The 21,953-nt window shown below is 43.5% G+C and overlaps 1 protein-coding gene across 4 annotated transcripts in view; it reads left to right on the forward strand.

Annotated features, from left to right (window-relative positions):
• The window catches only part of LOC106566910 (signal peptide, CUB and EGF-like domain-containing protein 3), a 101,785-nt gene that overhangs the window by 29,426 nt on the left and 50,406 nt on the right, over positions 1-21,953 (forward strand). For all 4 annotated transcript variants that reach the window (XM_014135494.2, XM_014135495.2, XM_014135496.2 and 1 more), the window contains exon 4: positions 12,763-12,897. In XM_014135494.2, coding sequence (XP_013990969.1) covers positions 12,763-12,897 — 135 coding nt within the window. The remainder of the gene's footprint in view (positions 1-12,762; positions 12,898-21,953) is intronic.

Here is a 21,953-nt window from a genome sequence, read left to right on the forward strand (position 1 = left end):
TTATTTTCCAAGTCATTTAGCAGAGCCCATTTATTTGTGTGTGGATCATTTGCTATGCTGTGGATGAGCTCTTGCCTTGCATGCAGGTGTGTAACTGGAGTATCTGTGGTTATGGGCCTGCTGCCTCTTCAGGCCATGCTTCCATCAATCCCTTAGATATACAGTGTCTTCAGAAAGTATTCATACCCCTTGACTTATTCCACATTTTCTTTTGTTACAGCCTGAATTCAAAATGTATTAAATGCATTTTTTTCTCTCACTGATCTACACAAAATACCCCATAATGACAAAGTAATTTTTTTTGTGGGGGGGGGATTCTTTGTGATTTTATTGAAAATTAAATACAGAAATATCTCATTTACATAAGTATTCACACCAGTGAGTTGATACGTGTTAGAATCACCTTTGGCCGTGATTACAGCTGTGAGAATTTCTGGGTAAGGCTCTAAGAGCTTTGCACTCCTGGATTGTACAATATTTGCACATTATTCTTGAAAATAATCTTCCAGCTCTGTCAAGTTGGTTGTTGATCATTGCTAGACAGACATGTTCAAGTCTTGCCATAGATTTTCAAGCCGATTTTAAGTCAAAACTGTAACTAGGCCACTTTATCCAAAGAAAAAACTCCCTAGTCTTTGCCGATGACAAGCATACCCATAACATGATGCAGCCACCACAATGCTTGAAAATATGAAGTGTGGTTCTCAGTGATGTGTTGTGTTGGATTTTCCCCAAACATAACGCTTTGTATTCAGGACATGAAGTTAATTTCTTTGCCAATTTTTTGCAGTTTTACTTTAGGGCCTTATTGCAAAAAGGATGGATATGTTGAAATAGTTTTATTCTGTACAGGCTTCCTTCTTTTCTCTCTGTCATTCAGGTTTTTATTGTGGAGTAACTACAAGGTTGTTGATCCCTCCTCATTTTTCTCCTGTCACAGCCATTAAACTCTGTAACTGTTTTAAAGTTACCCTGGGCGGTTTCCTTCCTCTCCGGCAACTGAGTTATGATGGACGCCTGTATCTTTGTAGTGACTGGGTGAATTGATACACTATCCAAAGTGTAATTAATAACTGCTCCATGCTAAAAGGGATATTCAATATCTTCTCCCTCCCCCATCAATCAATAGCTGCCCTTCTTTGCGTGGCATTGGAAAACCTCCCTAGTCTTTGTAGTTGGATCTGTGTTTGAAATTCACTGCTTGACTGGAGGACCTTAAAGACAATTGTATGTGTGGGGTACAGAGATGAGGCAGTCTTTCAAAAATCTTGTTAAACACTATTATTGCACACAGAGTAAGTCCATTCAACTTACATAATTCCACTTTGACATTATGGGGTATTGTGTGTTGGCCAATGACACAAAATCTCAATCCATTTGAAATTCAGGCTATAACACAACAAAATGTGGAAAAAGCTTGTCCTTGTATTTCTGCATTACACATGGTTTTATTGGTAATGTGTTGTAGCTAATCCCCCACCGGACGTGAGTAACGTGGTTGAATCATCATTGAATAATGTAATAATTTTACCTCCCTTAGAGACAATGCAGTAACACATTAAAGACATGCTCCAGTACTTTGGCAACTAAGAAAGCATATATTTTAAACCTCCCCTCATACATGCATAATCTATGACCAGAATTAGTGTTTTAGCTCAATTAGCCACAAAATCCCAAGTTTGAATAGATGTTTTATGGTCACATACACCAGGTAGGTGCAGTGAAATATGTTGTTTTACAGGGTCAGCCATAGTAGAAGAGCACCCCTGGAGCAAATTAGGGTTTAGTGCCTTGCACAAGTACACATCGACAGATTTTTCACTTTGTCAGCTCGGGTATTCGAACCAGCAACCTTTTGGTTACTAGCCCAACACTTGAACTGCTAAGCTACCTGCCCACATTACACATGGTTTTACTGGTAATATGCTGTAGCTTGTCCCCCAGTCGTTGTGAATAACGTGGATGAATCATCATTGTATCATTTCATCATTTTACCTCCATTAGAGACAATGCAATAACACACGCAATTAAACATATTTTTATTTTTGTTGCACACGTTCAATGTTTAACAAAAGTAAAGCATACATATTTAGCGATAAACTGTTTCGCTAAAATCTTTTGAGTAGGTAAAGCATTAACTAGTTGGTGTTGAAAGGTTTTCTATCTTTTGAGCGTCGCCTATTCTTTCCTAGCAGTTACCCTAGCCTGGCTTTGTGGGCTTGATGAGAGTTTGGAAGATTTGGGAAGAAACTGTCTTGTACATCCCCGCTCTGGAATTCTAAGTGATTAATTCTTACCACAGAAACATGAGAGGAAGAGGCATTGTGGGGGTTTCATGTTCCCCCTTAACTTCCTAAAGGTTTAAGTGCCTTTGGCCCCGTTCAATAAGATTAGTTCTGTTGGCCTGTAACTGGAGTTGCTGTGCAGATGGTGCTCAGAGGAGCTCAGACCTAATAGAGGCTCTGGCTAGTGGGTTGGAGAGCAGACTGACACCTGGACAGTATCACTGTAATCAGTGAGTCACTCACTCCTAGAACCACCTGATCCGATCCTCCGAAGTTCACACAGAGCCAAGACCCTTTCGCCCTTACACACTGAAAATAAGTTTGTATAAGACATGAGGTTGATGATCCACATGCTTGGGTGGCTTTGACTCCCTCACTCCTCTCTCACACGGCCCTGACCGCTGCTCTCCTGTCCTGTTGCCCTCTCTCACACAGCCCTGGCCGCTGCTCTCCTCTCCTGTTGCCCTCTCTCACACGGCCCTGGCCGCTGCTCTCCTCTCCTGTTGCCCTCTCTCACACGGCCCTGGCCCTAGCCAGCAGGGGGTGCTGTGTCTGCTAGTCAGGCCAGGGGCCGGGTTGGGTTAGACAGGGAAAGGGGAAAGGGGGATACCTAGTCAGTTGTGAGTCGCTAACGAGGCATTCTCCTGGCCCCCGCCGACCTGCCCGCACCACATGAGTCCTGGTAATTGGCCGCTCTAGCAGTGGTTAATGATGTTGGGCGGCAGCGGCAGGCGGTAGAGCGTGCAGTCGACCGTAGCCTCACTGGGCTGCTCAGGTTTCTGTGGCCTCCCTTGTCTCCCCTGAATGCCCTACACACCTCACAAAGACATCAGGAAGTCAGGAATTCAGGTGGAAGCAATGTGATGTCACAGCGCAGTGAATCTGTGCATGTGGAGCAAGACATCGCTATGGGTCGCTGTATAATTTACCTCATGGTGCGCTCTGTAGTCACTGATGTCTCGAGATCTCTACGACGAGGCACGCTGCAGTGAAGTAGTGAAGCGGAAACAATGTTATTATATTCTTTATGAGTGAAATGGCTTTTGTTTTGAAGACCTTACCACACCTAGTCCACAATTGTGTTTGGCACAGAAGGGATTTTTAGGCTCTTAAAAAGGAGCCTATAGCGATTCATAGATGTGTGATGTCCAGTATTCCCCACTAAGGTACAAATGTCCCTACATTTATGAGCTATGTGTTTTCTTTTAGGACCTCTAGAAACCTAAATTCCTTCTTATCATTGGTAATGTATGGTCCATTGGAATCACTCAAGTAGGGCTATGTGGTGCCAAATATCATTACCATCTGTGAAAATACACCCTGATGGATTTATAGCTAGCAAACCACAAATCACATCTTTACTAACCTTTGCCCCCGGCAGAAAAACATTATAGGGGATCACATTACTGATATTATGTCAAGCATGGCCAGGTCAAAGAGAGACACAGCACAGAAGAATGGACATAGACAAATAAAACACAGATGCCCTGTCTGTCTGTGTTCTCTGAATGGAAAAAGCATTGCCAAAACATGGCCACCCCTGCTCCTACCCTACCACCACAGAGCCTGACAGCCCACAGATAAACAGAAACACACGCCACGGATGGATGTGTGGAAGGCAGCAATGTCTCCAGAGCAATGTGTGTTGTAATGATTCAGGTCCTGTCCTCTCCAGCTGTCCAGCTGTCTGAGCTGTTATCATCACCGCATTATGTTTACTTATTCATCGACATCGCTTCTCTCTCTCTCTCTCTGTCTCTCTCTCTCTCTCTCTCTCTGTCTCTGTCTCTGTCTCTCTCTGTCTCTGTCTCTGTCTTTGTCTCTCTCTCTCTCTCTCTGGTATCATCCTGTCAGTTGTAGGAGCAGTTCACTCAAAAGATCATCTCAGCAACAAGATCAATACTATTACTGTGATAACATTTTATTTCTTAAACACTCTGTTTATAAAGGCTTTGCATAATGCTTCACATCATACTATTACACATTTCTGTCAGTGAAGAGCAGGAATATTAGTCATTGTATTCACTGTTCAACCTCTAACCAAAGTTGAATGTGATTTCCTTATTCTCTTCTGTGATAATCCCATTCCCATGGCAACGGCCCCTCTGACTAAGTGGAAAAACTTTGTTTTCTCCCCAATCTAGTGTGACAGCTTTGAGTGATCGCTTTGTTGAGCCTGTATACCTGATGTATTATTGACCAGGGGGCTGTTGTTAAAGTGCAATCACCAGAGTGCCTCACGTTGATTCGCTACATCCTCATTCTTTGAAGCAAGCAGCCTTTAATGCAACACTTTTAACCCCACCCCCTCCCCCATCACCACCCCTCTCTTGACTCAATCTCAACAGATTGGATTTGATTCTCTCCTGGACATGAGGAGATTACTTTAACCTCACTGTTCCCCTTTGTGTGTAAATATGTTAGCTGTCTGAGAGGGAGCCCAGATAATGATGCTCTGGTAAAGTAAAGGCCATCACTCCTCTGGTTTGATCCAGGGGAAATCACAAATCCCAGGTTCTCTGGCAGTTTAGTAATCACCCTCCCCTCCACCATCTCTCCATTGCAGATGTAGATACCCAGAGTACTCTGGTCAGATACCCTCCTCTCCCCAGAGTGCAATCACTTTGCTGTTGTGACACGCACAAATTGGGTTTTGGCAGAGAGGCTTTCCAAAGTCCAGGTAGGGGAGATGAAGCGTGGAGGGTGGAGTGGTGAGTTGTAAGGGAGGAGGAGGATTTGGGTTTCGTGCGTTAGCTGGCTCCTGAAGAGGATATCAACACTCTCACTCCATCAGGATTGTTCGTCCCCATCCACCATGAAATTAACAATTCCAGCTGAGCCGACTGGCAGGGTTTGGGGGGAAAGTCAAGCCTGGGATTGGGCTTTAGGGATGCAAGCATCCAGCAGAGAGCAAGCCGTCAGGCTGCAGACGTCAGGGCCTCTTGTCTGCTTGACACGAGCCTGTCCACCCAAACACACATTCTGGGGTTTGTTTTTAAAATACTTTGACCTGTTTTAAAGGAAGAGAGGAATCTCATTTGGTATGACCAAAGCAAATTTTTTATTATGGAATAACCGAGTTAGACAGTGGAAGTTTAGGTTCTCTGTGTATATTTACCAAAAACTGTTACCTGAGCAACGAGTGCATCGTTGGAGGCTGGGCTTAGATCAAAGCAGCATTAGCTTTGTTTATATCGTGTTGGTATGACAATAAGCTGTTCTACTGAAATACCTCCCTAGAGTCGATTGACAGACAGGTGCTAAGTAACATAATAATAAAATCCATTAGTTTTGCATTGGATGCGTCTCAATTAGAGTTGCACATTTTGGGGAATATTCAGAGGTGGAAACTGTGCATGGGAATTAGTGGAAATATATGGGAATTAACAGGAATATATAGGAATTAATGGAAATATATGCAAATTAATATTAATATCATTTAAATGTAGATGTTTTTTGCATTGGATATATTTACCATATCATATGGAGACAGAAACATAAACCTTTTACCTTATCATAAGTAGACATAATTGCAAATTATTAAATCCTTCCAATAGAAATAAAAAAAAATATTTAGTTACGATTTCAACTTTAATGAAATGAGTTGACTCTTCACATGGGATGGTTTCAATGAACAACAAAAGAAAGGGAATATTGAATGATCCCCAATGATCCATCGCATCTCCCAAAAACGGTTTCAACATACATCTGTAAAATGATAGTCTAGAAACTAAAGCTTTGGTTGCTTTCCTCTCAGGCTTCCATGTCTTTTTCCTGGACCTTCTCAATGTCTACCTCTTTAACATCAGACACTGAGGGCTCATCTTCACTGTCATTTTCCAACCTTGTTGAGGATGGCTCGTTGTCAGGCTCAAAAAGACTCAAATTTGCCCGGATGGCCACCAATTTTTCAACCCTTGTATTGGTCAGCCTGTTGTGTGCTTTGGTGTGTATGTTCCCAAATAAGGACCAGTTGCGCTCTGAGGCGGCTGATGTCGGTGGGATTTGGAGGATGATGGAGGCAACAGGGAAAAGAGCCTCAGATCCACAAAGTCCCTTCCACCAGGTGGCTGATTAGATATGTTGGCACGATTGCCATATTGCATCTCCATCCATTGGTTGGAAGTGTACTGCCCCAGACTGCCAAGAACCTTGCCCTCATCCAGGCCAAGGTGGCGAGACACGGTAGTGATGACACCATAGACCTTGTTGATCTCTGCACCAGACAGGATGCTCTTGCCAGCATACTTGCCAGCATACTTGGGGTCCAACATGTACGCTGCGGCGTATATGGGCTTCAGGCAGAAGTCTTCAAGTTTTTTGATGTATTTCAGAACTGCAGTTTTCTCTGCTTGGAGCAACAGTGAAGTGGGCAGGGCAGTACGGATTTCTTCTCAGACATCTGCAAGCAGAGTCTGAACATCAGACAGGATGGCATTGTCTCCCTCAGTTCTTGCAATGGCTACTGCTATAGGAGACATTCATCAGCATTACTCTGACTACGTTCCTCCATTGAGTCAAAAAACGTCTGATTCCAGGAGGACCATGAGCTGTTGCTATCGATAAGGTGTCTGATTCATAATTTTCACCTCGAATAGAAGTAGAGGGACTTTTGTCAGAGGTTGCTTGTTGTGAGCGCCGAGGGAACTTTATGCACTTGGCCAGATGATTCTGCATCTTTGTTGCGTTCTTCACATATGATTTGGCACAGTATTTGCAAATGTGCACAGCTTTTCCTTCTACATTAGCTGTAGTGAAGTGTCTCCACACATCAGATAGTGGCAATGGCATTTTCCTGTAAAGATTAGAAGAAAAAAAAGTTTTAAAAAAAGAATAAAAAACAAAATGCATCGCAGTGCTAGCTGTGCCGCCAGAGATTCTGGGTTTGAGCCCAGGCTCTGTCGCAGCCGGCAGTGACCGGGAGGCCCATGGGGCGGTGCACAATTGGCCCAGCGTCGTCCAGGTTAGGGAGGGTTTGGCCGGCAGGGATCTCCTTGTCTCATCGCGCACTAGCGACTCCTAGCGACTCCTAGCGACACATTGGTGCGGCTGGCTTCCGGTTTGGATGTGCATTGTGTCAAGAAACAGTGTGGCTTGGTTGGGTAGTGTTTCGGAGGACGCATAGCTCTCGACCATCGCCTCTCCCGAGTCCGTACAGGAGGTGCAGCGATGAGACAAGACTGTAACTACTACCAATTGGGGAGAAAAAAGGGGTAAAAAATGAAAAAAAAGATAGTTAAGCAGTTAGATTAAACAACTCCTTTGTAAGATATTTTTTTATGAAACATGTATGGAAACAGGTGAATTAACACTCCTCAGTTAGCAGGGTCAAGCAAGCTAAAACCCAAATGGTAGCAAAAACTAGCTAGCAGAAATTGTTAACAAGTTAGAAATGATTTAAACACACTTTGCTGTAGGCTTCTATTTACTAGTTAACAAAAAATCATGTATGTCGTATAAAATATAATCACCCCACCCAGTATTGTAATCAAAACTTACCAGAAAGCATGTAGTCCTTGGCTCAGACAGTGTAGTGGTGTGGGCTCAATAGCATCTCATTAGTGTGCAAGATCTTGAGAATCAGAAGTACATGTGATGGAAGAATGCACTGTGCATGCGGAGGGTTGCAATTCCATTGAGTTGGGGATAGTTTAACCAAAATATGTCACAAGACCTAGAATTGCCTTATGTGTATCCCACAAAAAAATGGTTCACTTGTTATAAGTTCCGTTTTTTGATGAATCTAAGCAAGATTCCCCAAATTCCCGGGCTTAACTTCCCATGGAAATTTCCGGAAAGTTTCCCACCCTTTGCAACCCTCGTCTCAATCCACCGCATCTGCCTATGTCTCACTTCCGCATCTGCTGTGAAAGGTGGCAGAGCTAGAGTGGAGTTTGTCAAACCATGAGACACATCACAAAAATCAGTCTTCTCACAAAAATGTATGTAGGGTCCAAACGGTTATTATGACCACGCTATGGAAAGGGGAGACTCTCACGAACACGGTGGTGGTCTCTACGACCCACACAAGTGTAAGTGGACTCGTCTGTGGTCGGTACCGTTGATGTGCCGACTTCTGTTTGTAGCGTCCGAACAGTTTGGGCTACACGCTAATGTTACCCCACTGTGGAAAGGGGTGATTCTCCAGTATATATTTCTTTAATGGAAGTATGAATGTAGTTTTGTGCCTACCCAAAAATGAGGTTAAATATGTTTTTTTTTTATATTTAAAATAAATAAATATATATATATATATATCCTGAGCTTTCTTATATCTCCTAGATAAAGGACAAACACTTCGAAACCTTGTTTCTTATGATTTAGTTCTTCACTGTCTTTTTTTGCGTTTTCTCTGGGTAAAGGCCAAATTCAACATTTTATCAAATCATTTTTTAAATATATTTTTATACCTAAATGGGTCCACACACAACAATTTAGACTTTTAAGAATTAAAATCTAAATGCAGCCTAAGCAAAGGCTTTGTTTGTTTTTGTGTATTGTGGTCACGCTAGTCAGGGTTTAAATCAGCTTTAATAACATCTATACATTGGCTTAACCTAAGGAAGTGCATTGTCTAACCAATAAAAAGTATCTCTAGCCTAGTAGCTCTCCCACTGCTCTGAGTTCAGTTTCTCAACCACCCACCTAATGAACAGAGAGTGTGTTTGTGCTCAGGCAACACATTCACTTGTGCAACCTCCTGCTGACATGTGCTTGATAAGCGCTGCGTGTTTGTTTACGCGTGGCCTGTGTCTGTGTGCACTCAGGGCTCCTCTCAGAGCGCCTCGGCTCGGTTCAAACCTGGCGCCGTGGTCACTGTTCAGTCAAGAGGGTGGAAAGAACGAGCCGTGTCATTGAACTCCAGAGGCAACGGAGAGGAAAGAGGAAATCCCCTAATCCTGTTTAAAAAAGAAAGGATCTTGTTTTAATTTGGGACTAGCTCTCTATGCTCCCCCCCTTCCTCCTCCCACCTACCGATGCTCAGCAAAGCCAACGGGATGTTTATCTTCATAATGTCTCCCTCACCTACCAGGGCAGCTCAGGCAGCACAGCATGCTGTTTGTGTGCTGCCTTCAGCCTGGCCCTTATTGCTGCCTTATTAGGGAGTGTGTGTTTCTTATACCCCTGTAAATGAAAAGCACAAACAGGGCGAATGGCCGGCTTCGGTCTCACCTCTTCATGTCTCTGGGCTGTCTGCTCTGGTCTGGATCCCAAAGAAATGCCTGTCTGTCTGCCTGTCTGCCTGCCTGTCTGTTGGGTCTGTGGAAGCACAACTCTTGGTCAGCACTGTGGAGGAGATCCACATCGTTTTTTATTTTCCCCTCAAAACTCTGGTGCTGGGTCAGCAATAAATGTCCCGGGAGTATCTGAACCTTTTCAGAAAAAGACATGAGCACGTCTCCAAAATAAGGGTTGCGGAGTTTTTGTAACTCAGCCGCCATGTTTACACGGCTCCGAAGCTCAGCGCAAGGCCAAATGTTATATATACAGTCAAGGCTATCTGAGAAACCAGCGGACATGGCCTCCGCAAACACAACCAATCTCTTAATCTCCCTCTGTTTGAATCTTCCCGTTTTCCCATCTCCTCCTCACAGCAAAGCGAGGGATAGAGGGAGAGATGTCATGTTTCATAACTGAGGCAGTCCTTTTATCTTCATTAACACATGTTTTTTCCCATACTCTCAAGGTATTTTTGTTAAAAAAAGTTTAAGTCCAAATAACATGATCACTTCTCCTGGCTGTGCCAGAATCCCTTTCCGCTTGGAAATATTTGCTTTGGACGCCAGCCTTGCCTAGCACACAACACAGGCAATTATTGCAGCAGGAGAGATCTGCTGACAGGCAACGCCTCATTTGGTGGGATGAAGGAATCAAGAAATGAAACCTTCATTGATGCGCTGGAGGTTTGGAAAGAGAATTCCCGATTGGCTTTTTGTGGCTGACTGCTTGTTTGGTGTGTATTCATGCATGTGTCATTAGTTTACTTCTCTCCATCTCTCTGTGTGTGTGTGTGTGTGTGTGCCCACTTATTTTGGTGTGTGTATATTTGGGGGGGGGGGGGTCATACAGGTTGGTGTTTGGCTTTATGGTTTATCTGCAAAGGTGCAGCTGCAGGTTCCTTGCAGCTAAGCTGAAAGGTGTTACTGCTGCCACTCTCCCTTTCTTTCACAGAGGAGAAAGATTCTGTTCAATTAAAGCCAAAGCATCTGCACTGAGGCTGGTGTGGATTGCAGCTCTGCTGCTCAAATGGAGCACACTTCACTCTGAAACTTCTCCAACTTCTTCAACCTTCACAGGCCTTCCGGTCTGTCCTTATATCCCTAACTTTATTTCTCATCTCTTTTCAAGGATGCAGGGACAGACACGTCACCTGGCCAGCGATAGTGCTCAGGTTTTCTCAGTGGGCCTTAGTGACATGATTACATTGTTTTGAGAGGAGGCAGACAGCGGTGCTGATGGGCTAGACTTGGCACGTCGTTGGGGTCAGGAAGGTCACACGCCACTAACCCACTTAACTACCCTAGAGGTTTCTGTCTAGTCAGGTTCCACTCTGACATCACTCAAGGGATCACTCCGGAGTTGGAGGTGTGTGTGTGTGTGCATCTGTGTGTGTCTATGTCTGTGTGAAAGAGAGGAGGACAGAGTGAAGTTTAATTTCTAACTATGCTGAGCTGAGTATCCCCCAGAAAGGAAACTTAATCCAGAGGCCTTCTCAGACTGGACAAATAGACAGAAAATTTGTTTCGCATGACGGTTTATTAAAAAAAGCCTTGTGTATACAGCAGACTATTGATGCGTCGAGCATGGGGATGGATAGGGTTCCAGCTGTGTCCGTAGTCAGGGACCGAGCACAGGTCTCCAGGGGAGGAGGAGGCCTGGAGTCACGGCACTGTCACGCATAGGGAATGCTGGGATGACTGGTAACATTACTAACGTCTAATCCCATAGACAGGTCTCTCTTGGGAAAGAGGTCTTTTGACCTCAATGAGAATTCCTGGTTAAATAAAGGTTCAATACAAATATACTGTATATAATATTGTATGACACTGTGCAAGACCATCCTTTTAAAAGGTCTTCAAAGATTAATGGATGGCCCCAAACGTTTTTCATTTGATACTGTTAAATCATTTTAGGGCTATGTTTGGATTTTTCCCACCGTAAGGATGGTGGCTTGATGCTATACATTCAAAAGAGCTTACATCTGGTTTCTCTATGTTCCAATACCCCATGTAGTTACTGGTGTGCTCTGACATTTTTAACAAGTTGTTAATGAATAGATGTTGTGCTGTTAACACTGATTGGGTGTAGTCTCAGTTGGCTTCAGACAGAGAGTACCGAACACCTCTAGTCGTATCTTTTTAGAGTAAGGGGCCCAATGAAGTCTCAATGGGATTAAATGCTATGTCAGCACCTACCGTTAGTACCTACTCATTAGTCTACGGTGCTACGCCCAGTGACAAAGCATAGCCTCAGGAGATACCTCTGTACAGACTACTGCTGTGTGCTGCACTTCACTAGGCTCCAAGTGGCTCTCCTCCCTCTCCACTCCTCCCTCCCTTTCATTACCCCCTCCTCCCTCTCCCCTTCTCCTTCCGCTCCCTCTCCTCCCCTCCATTTCTTCTCACTCTTTTCCCACCTCTCCTGGCATTCCTTCAGTGGAGGGGCTGACAGACGCTCATCATTGACAGGTACTCTGTTCCAGGTGGATCAGGTTACCACAGTTGCCAGAGGATTGCGCTGCTCAGGCTTAGTGCCGCACAGTTGGAGGCTTTCAAACCGTGAGCCCTCCGCTCCGTCTGCTGCCACAGCAGATAACTATTAACTGAGACACCAACTCTTCAGACAACCCCCTCTGGCTTCTCTTGATTATGTCTCATATCTCCCCCTCATGTTGTGACCTCTGCAGTCTGCCCTGATGAAAACCACTCCCCTGGTTCTATTGTATTGATATGACTGTTATTAGGCTCATACTTTTTCAGAAATGTTCATGAACTCTTGTATTCTCCTGTGTCAACTCTTCCATGCCAACAATCTTCAGTTTTATTATGTTGCTGTCATATTAAGGGGGATACCTAGTCAGTTGTACAACTGAATGCATTCAACTGAAATGTGTCTTCCGCATTTAACCCAACCCCTCTGAATCAGAGAGGTGCGGGGGGCTGCCATAATCGACATCCATGTCTTCGGCGCCCGTGGAACAGTGCCTTGCTCAGGGGCAGAACGACATATTTTTACCTTGTCAGCTCGGGGATTCGATTCACCAACCTGTCGGCTACTGGCCCAACGCTCTAACCACTAGGCTGCCTGCCGCCCCAATATATTTTCCTTCTGTAAAATCTGTCTGACTGGGCGCAAAAAAGTAACTGCAGAAGAAGATCCCTTATTCCCATTGACACTAATGGTTTATCTCCTCATTCATGGACCTATTTCGGTGCAATGATTGTAATGATTGTTCTCTTTTCCTGTTTCATTACAGATGTGGATGAGTGTTCGGAGGGTAATGGTGGCTGTCAGCAGATCTGTGTCAACATGATGGGCAGCTACGAGTGCCGCTGCAGAGAAGGATTCTTCCTGAGCGACAACCAGCACACCTGCATCCAAAGGCCCAAAGGTTAGCATTGCATCCTCAACACACACACACACACACACATTCCAGCGAAAGGACTGCACCAGATTTATGGTGCCAGAGAGGATACCAGTATGAGCTCATTAGTCCTGCTCTCTTACCTGAAGGGGAACTTTAAACTGTTGGGGTCATGACCTCATTATGGTTCCATTCAGGGGAAGTATCATTTACACTGCAGATGGTGCATTTTCATTAAGCCTTGTTTAGGCTTTTATTACAAGTGATAGGCTATAGGTTGAGTCCCAAATGCCACCATGTTCCCTATATAGTGCAACCATTGGGATCTGATCAAAAGTAGTGCACTATGTAAGGAATAGGGTGCCATTTGGGATATACACATACTGTAGCAATACTGCAGGCCTACAGGTATGTCTTCTGTGACTGGTCTGATATGATAGGGAATCAAACCGGGTCTTTGACAGCAGGATCCGCCCTAACAGGCCTGCCCGCAAAAAAGGTGAACAAAGGTAACAGTATGAGTGGTTAGAAAACGCCTGAGCTGTAAGGAAGGCTGTGTTTTGTTCTTTTCAGTCCTTTTCAAATTGAACTGATCTGATCTGGCAGCTTTTTTAAAGCATCAGTTGTATGAATGGCCTCGGGACACCTGAGTTAAATAAATAAAGATTAATCGTGTAGCCAGAAGCGGGAACAACACTTGTTTATGGAGCTTTCCTTTGGAATTGGGATGGATGTGTCAGAGAAGGGAAGGCGTGGAGCCAATCTATTCAGACCCATACATACACAGTGCTTTCAGAAATTATTCACACACCTGCACTTTTTTCACATTTTGTGGTGTTACATCCTGAATTTAAAATGGATTACATTGAGATTGTGTGTCACTGGCCTACACACAACACCCCATAATGTCAAAGTGGAATTATGTTTTTAGACATTTTTACAAATTCATTTAAAATGAAGAGCTGAAATGTCTTGAGTCAATAAGTATTCAACTCCTTTGTTATGGCAAGCATAAATAAGTTCAGTAGTAAAAGTTTGCTTAACAAGTCACAGAATAAGTTGCATGGACTCACTCTGTGTGCAATAATAGTGTTTAACAGGATTTTTGAATGACTACCTTATCTCTTTACCCCACTCATACAATTATCTGTAAGGTCCCTTAGACAAGCTATGCATTTCAAACACAGATTCAACCACAAAGACTAGGGATGTTTTCCAATTGTATTTCTTTATTTTAACTTTATTTAACTAGGCAAGTCAGTTAATAAGAACAAATTCTTATTTTCAATGACGGCCTAGGAACAGTGGATTAACTGCCTTGTTCAGGGGCAGAACGACAGATTTTGACCTGCTCAGGGATTCGTTCTTGCAACCTTTTGGTTACTTGTCCAACGCTCTAACCACTTGGCTACCTGCCGCCCAAAGAATGCCTCGTAAAGAAGGACACATATTTGTAGATGGATAAAAATATATAAAACAGACACTGAATATCCCTTTGAGCATGGTGAAGTTATTAATTACACTTTGGATGATGTATCAATACCCCCAGTCACTACAAAGATACAGGTGTCCTTCCTAACTCAGTTGCCGGAGAGGGAGGAAACCACTCAGGAATTTCACAATGAGCCCAATGGTGACTTTAAAACAGTTTAATGGCTGTGATAGGAGAAAACTGAGGATGATCAACAACATTGTAGTTACTCCACAATACTAACCTAAATGACAGAGTGAAAAGAAGGAAGCCTGTACAGAATAAATATTACAAAACATGCATCCTGTTTGCAACAAGGCACTACATTAATACTACAAAACATGTGGCAAAGAAATAAACTTTTTGTCCTGAATACAAAGCGTTATGTTTGGGGCAAATCCAATACAACAAATTACTAAGTACCACTCTTCATATTTTCAAGCAATGGTGTTGGCTGCATCATGTTATGGGTATGCTTGCCATCGGCAAGGACTAGGGAGTTTTTTTTAGGATACAAAGAAATGGAATAGAGCTAAGCACAGGCAAAATCTTAGAGGCAAACCTGATTCAGTCTGTTTTCCAACCGACACTGGGAGACAAATTCACCTTTCAGCATGACAATAACCTAAAACACAAGGCCAAATATACACTGGAATTGCATACAGTTTTGACTTAAATCAGCATGAAAATCTATGGCAAGTCTTGAAAATTGCTGTCTATCAATGATCAACAACCAACTTGACAGAGTTTGAAGAATTAAAAAAAGAATAATGTGCAAATATTGTACTTTCCAGGTGTACAAAGCTCTTAGGCTTACCCAGAAAAACTAACAACTGTAATCCCTGCCAAAGGTGATTCTGACATGTATTGACTCAGGGGTGTGAATACTTATGTAAATGTGATATTTCTGAATTAAATTTTCAATACATCAATACAATCAAGTTGTAGAAATATCTCTAGGATGATCAATGGAAACAGGATGCGCCTGAGCTCAATTTCAAGTCTCATAGCAAAGGGTTTGAATACTTATATAAATAAGGTATTTCTGTTTAAAAATCTTTATAAATTTGTAAATATTTCAAAAACGTGTTTTCACTTTGTCATTGTGTGATATTATTATTTTTAGCTTTATTCATTTAGAATTCAGGCTGTAACAAAAGAAAATGTGGAATAAGTCAAGGGGTATGAATACTTTGTAAAGACACTGTAGATACCTGTAGATGGAAAGTAGCAATGAAATCCCCCCATCAACTTGTCTGATAAGTACTATTATCATGCATTTAGTTAGGGTAGCATGTCAGTTCATGAATTACAAGATTATTATCACTGAATACGTCTCTTATCCTGACATTGAGATGAACTGCGCTATCAGAAAGCCCCAAGGCCTCTTTCACAAGATGCCATTTTACACTATTGTTCAGCGAAAATGTAGTCATCAGTATAGAAAGCCAGGCATCTTGGAAGTCTGGTTTATGAGATCAATCTGGCCTTGTGAACTGTGAATGTTTACATTTCATAAGCACAGTGTTATTTGAGTGTAGCAAATAGCCGGATCGTGTGTTTCAAAGGGAAGGGACTGCCCCCTCAACCCCAGTACTGTCTGTTTGTTTGAGACAGCATCCTCAGGACCAGGCACCTATCTCTCCCTCTCCCTCTCTCTCTCTCTCTCTCTCTCTCTCTCTCTCTCTCTCTCCCTCCCCCTCTCTCTCCCTCTCCCTCTCCCTCCCCCTCTCTCTCCCTCTCCCTCTCCCTCTCCCTCCCCTCTCTCTCTCTCTCTCTCTCTCTCTCTCTCTCTCTCTCTCTCTCTCTCTCTCTCTCTCTCTCTCTCTCTCTCTCTCTCTCTCTCTCTCTCTCTCTCTCTCTCTCTCCCTCTCCCTCTCTCTCTCTCTCCCTCTCCCTCTCCCTCTCCCCCCCTCTCTCTCTCTCTCTCTCCTCCCTCTCCCTCCCCCTCTCTCTCCCTCTCCCCCTCTCTCTCTCTCTCTCTCTCTATCTCTCTCCCCCCCCTCTCTCTCCCTCTCCTCTCTCTCTCTCTCTCTTTCTTGATAAAGTACCCTGTTAATGTTCCATTTGTCATGTTAATATTCGTTTCATTGCTTCCAGATGAGCTCCATTTGGACGGAGAGATTAAAGCTGCCATACATCTACAAACTCACTCACTCAACAGATCACTGCCCTGTCAGTTTTTCATTATTCTAGAAAAAACATTCGGAACAACAGCTGGCATCTGCTTATTATTATGCCTATTATTACAACAGTGTGTGTTAAAAGGAAAAGGGAAGTGAAGGAGGAAGCCAGTCCGCCGAGTTATTGGACAATAACCCCGACTCATCCTCAGCATTACCATTCTCGCTTATTGAAAAATGATGTATAAGTGTCAAAGGCTACACTAAAAGTCACAGAGAGAAAATATGGAATGAAACATAAAATATTCTTGAATGTCTTTGCCAAGTGTGCTTAGAGGAGACCCTCAGTACTTCATAAATATGGCCCTGGCCAGCCCTCCTCTTAAATGTGCTATCAGCCCAGGGTGCCGTTAGCTCATGAGTTTTATCACCTTCATTAAAAAGACATCAGCTTCCCATTCCTTTCATCAATGGATCAGGTGTTCCTCGGGTGAGTTAGGGAAGGGGGAGGCTGATAGGGGACGTTGCAGCTGGGCTGGGCACTATCAGGCTATTCCCCTGCTGTCTGAGAGCCCTTGTTAGTAGAGAGCTTTGCCAATTAGGCAGCAGGGGGCTGCCAGCCTCCATAGCTAATGACAAGGTGTCTGCTGCTAGCCTGGCTGACTCTTATTAGACCTGCTGCCTGCCCCCCCCCCCCAAAAAAGGAATGAAAAACTCTCTATCCAAATAAAGGCTCCCAACGTTTCGCTGGACAGAATGTAACAGTTCATTTATTCTCCCCAAACATTTCTTCCCAGTCAAGACATAAAGTCTTTGAAAGACCAGCCAAGGCGCTTAGCGGTTGATAGGAATGCCATTCAGGTCAGTGAGGGTTCCACTTCTTTGTGTTTGATTTATTTTTGTATTTTTTTTCGTGTTGGGGGATAACAGGGTCCCTGCTACCCACATATGTGCGTGAGACTGAGTCTGGCAGATGGGAATGCCTCCTTCAGGAATTCCGTGCTGCTCAGTCAACTCAGACATCTATAATTTTAGTTTCAGTATTGTTTTTAAATATCCGGAATGACAGTACCTATGGTGTACACTGATGGGCTATATTCCGTTTCAGACTGTCTACTTGTTTAACTGGCAAACTGCTGATTTTTCAACATACATTACACCAAAAGGTAACATAACATTGTAGAGAAAATAGGTATTTATTGTAGCGTGCAGGTTGTTCTATACCTGATGATTCTAATCTTCTAACACAGATGTTCTGTGGGAACCCATTAGAGCCTTTCATCAGAGAGACGGAGATACTGTTAATTACCTCCCATTCCCAATCACACAATCAAACTGATCAAAATGACAGATGCTTCATGACACGAGGCCTTGGCAATGCAAGTACCCACTACACTCACATCAGTCTCAGGATATCAGGTATACAGAGATCTTGGAGAGGGCCTTGAGAATTGTGTGGTATATACTAATCATACCAATCAATGTGCTATAGTCTTGAAGTGGGTTGATGGCTGACAAGTGTCTAGCACATCATTTTCCTCAGCTCTTTCAAACGTGGTTACCATAGCTACTTATACATTACGTTGATGAATCAGAGAATATAACTAAGTGTCCTTTGTTTACACTGGACGTTTACCACTCAATTCACATTCAGTCATTTTTAGTCAGCTACCTGACCATTGGGACGACCAATGAGTTCCTTATAATCTCTTCCCTTTACTGTAGAACATGACTATCCTTTCCATTCCTGGAAATGTTTACTTCGTCATTGAAAACCACTTCCTGTGTTTGGAGCTTTCAGTAGCATCCCAGGGGGGTTGTTTGCCCTTGTGCAATGAGACTTGCTGGCAGGGTCTCTCATCTCGTCTAACACTCACACACACACACAGAGACGCATGTGCAGACACACATACAGACGCATGTACACACTCACACACGAATATAGGCACACGCACACACACACACACGCACACACACACACATGCTAGAGTTTTTAATTTACTTTAGCTTAAGGCAGTTTTTGAGACACATTCTATTATAGCATTTGTGTACATCAGGACATTTGATTACATGTCCAGGCCATAACTGCAGCAGGAATTTTGCTATAAATGTGATAACATCCATTACACATGGTGGCGTCATAGTTTTGCTGCTTCACTGCGGCTACATTATTTTAGTATGAGAGAAGCTGAGATAGGTGCCAGTGATCCCTGACATTAAAAATTCTTCATCACCAGGGTACATGTAGCCCACTTGCTGAACAGAGTAGTAGCTAATTGTCCCTAATTTATCTAACTCCTTTATCTGCGTTGCCATGGAGAGTATCAGGTGCTTGTTTTATACACGGCACACAGGACTATGACTGTTATTTCTATTTCTGTTTTTTTTCTCTATGCGTTGAGAGATTATTTGTATTCTTAAGTGTTTCCCATTATATGATATGGTGAGCCATGGCTGGCTATAGCCAGTCGTGTGAAAAGAGAAGCCTCTCTTTTTCTCCTGCCTGGAACCCCTATTGTGAAGGGCTTGAAGTGTCCCTTCCCATTCCTGGAGCTGGATCTCAGCATGCCTGCCTGTCTGGCTGTATGCTGGCCGCAGAGCTGTTTTTACAAGTGCAGGAGTGGCTGCTCCATTGCTCTGCAGTCCGACCGTATAACTAGGCTCTTTTCCTATTCTGGGGAAGTGGAGCGAGTGGAACGTCCCGCACTCCCATGGCTACCTATTAAGTCTCACCATTAGTCCAGCATCAAAGACTGTTTCTCTAGAAGACCTACAGGACACTGTCGCTCTCCTCCATTCTGTCTTTTTCTCTCTCTCTCTCTTTCAGTTTCTTTCTCTCGCTTTCTCTTTCTCTGTAATTTTCTCCCTCTCACCCTCTTTTTCATTCCTTCTCTCTCCCTCCCTCTCTCTGTCTCTTTTGCCCTCCCCCCCACTTTCTCTCATCTCCATTTCTAATTTGCCTTCAGTTGCTGTTCCCTATTTGTCTAGACTGGGCTTTCATTGGCCACATGGCTCCCCACGCTTCAACAAATATAACAAATATAACAAATATATACATCAGTGGCTTTGGCTCTAGCAAGTATTGGCTTCCCTACTGTTGAATCCTCCATACTTCTTTTGTGGCGGGCATTCTTTTTCATAGTCGGGTTTGTTGAAGGCCATTTTTAAGCTAGCTGGGCCAGCATGCCACAGTGGACTGCCTTAGAGTCAGAGGGGGTTTTCCACAAACACTTTGCCGTCATTGCTTTACCCAGAGGGCCAGCCTGAATCATGTCTCCTTCTCCTGTCAGACAGACGGCTGCTTTCAACTGGTCTACCTTTGATTTCAGAAAGAATGTGGCATTGAAATGACATTTTTATTTTTATTAAAGAGAGAGGGTGGCCTCCTTTATTTGTGCAGGTATTCTGGTAAGCCTCTGGTGTGTTGTGTTGCTCTATTTTGTTCTGTGTGCCCTTCTCTGTCGGGGGGGGGATTGGTGGTCCGCTGGGAGAGGGAGAGCAGAGGTGACCTTGAAGGGATGAGGGATGAGGAGTGAGGTAGAGAGGGGCATGTCCCACAGTAGCAGGGTTTCCGTTAGCCGGCTTTTGGCCGTTTTTATTTTCTTAAGCCATTAAATACAACTTTTGCCTGCCCCCCAAAAATTATTCGCAAAAACAATGCTTTTTATTCCTTGATGGAAATACCAGTTGATGGAAATACATTTGACTGTCATGCTTATTGGTCTATAGGTTCATTTGATTCATTTAGTGGCATTAAATGTGCCTGTGTCCAACACAACTATCACACGTGCACAGCATGCTATTTTGAGCGGGATTTCTCCTGCAGCTCCTCAGCTGGATGTTGCTGGAGTAAAACGTGCTTTTATAAACCTATTCATTGCGCAACAATTCAAAATGACGGGGATTAACGGTACATTTACTACTGGTGACATATGTAATGGGGAATTGATTAAATAAATACAAAACCAAAGGGCAAACATTTCACACAATGAAACAATGAATGCACAAGAATTGGCTGGAGACAGCTGAGCCATTCTGCAGAGAGACTCGACCTATATCTTTTCCATACACCCCCCCCCCTCTTCTTCTTCTTGTCTCAACATTTTAAATTACACTCAAGACACATTATTTACACACACATTTCAGGTGCTTTTCACTGACAGCCGCTGTTCAATAATCTGCTAGCCTACTGCCACTCGCGCTGCCCAAATTGCGAGCTTACCAAATAGGCATAGACCTACAAACGTGTGATTTTAAGCAATCCATGGCTATTTTGGTTAATAAGCTAATGATCCTCAATTCCTCTTTTGGCTAAGTCATGCTTTCTGGATAAGTATTTTGAATGACTTCATTTATTTTTATATAGACAGGTGTAATTATATAATTTTGGCAAATGTATTTCCATCCACCTCCCTATTGAACCCACCTCTATGCCATTTCTCTCCCGTTCTATTGAACCCACCACTATGCCATTTCTCTCCTGTTCTATTGAACCCACCTCTATGCCATTTCTCTCCTGTTCTATTGAACCCACCTCTATGCCATTTCTATCCTGTTCTATTGAACCCACCTCTATGCCATTTCTCTCCTGTTCTATTGAACCCACCTCTATGCCATTTCTCTCCTGTTCTATTGAACCCACCTCTATGCCATTTCTCTCCTGTTCTATTGAACCCACCTCTATGCCATTTCTCTCCTGTTCTATTGAACCCACCTCTATGCCATTTCTCTCCTGTTCTATTGAACCCACCTCTATGCCATTTCTCTCCTGTTCTATTGAACCCACCTCTATGCAATTTCTCTCCTGTTCTATTGAACCCACCTCTATGCCATTTCTCTCCTGTTCTATTGAACCCACCTCTATGCCATTTCTCTCCTGTTCTATTGAACCCAACTCTATGCCATTTCTCTCCTGTTCTATTGAACCCACCTCTATGCCATTTCTCTCCTGTTCTATTGAACCCACCTCTATGCAATTTCTCTCCTGTTCTATTGAACCCACCTCTATGCCATTTCTCTCCTGTTCTATTGAACCCACCTCTATGCCATTTCTCTCCTGTTCTATTGAACCCACCTCTATGCCATTTCTCTCCTGTTCTATTGAACCCACCTCTATGCCATTTCTCTCCTGTTCTATTGAACCCACCTCTATGCCATTTCTCTCCTGTTCTATTGAACCCACCTCTATGCCATTTCTCTCCTGTTCTATTGAACCCACCTCTATGCCATTTCTCTCCTGTTCTATTGAACCCAACTCTATGCCATTTCTCTCCTGTTCTATTGAACCCACCTCTATGCCATTTCGCTCCTGTTCTATTGAACCCACCTCTATGCCATTTCTCTCCTGTTCTATTGAACCCACCTCTATGCCATTTCTCTCCTGTTCTATTGAACCCACCTCTATGCAATTCCTCTCCTGTTCTATTGAACCCACCTCTATGCCATTTCTCTCCTGTTCTATTGAACCCACCTCTATGCCATTTCTCTCC

The sequence above is a fragment of the Salmo salar genome, chromosome ssa13 (assembly GCF_905237065.1).
Source record: "Salmo salar chromosome ssa13, Ssal_v3.1, whole genome shotgun sequence".
Lineage (NCBI taxonomy): Eukaryota > Metazoa > Chordata > Actinopteri > Salmoniformes > Salmonidae > Salmo > Salmo salar.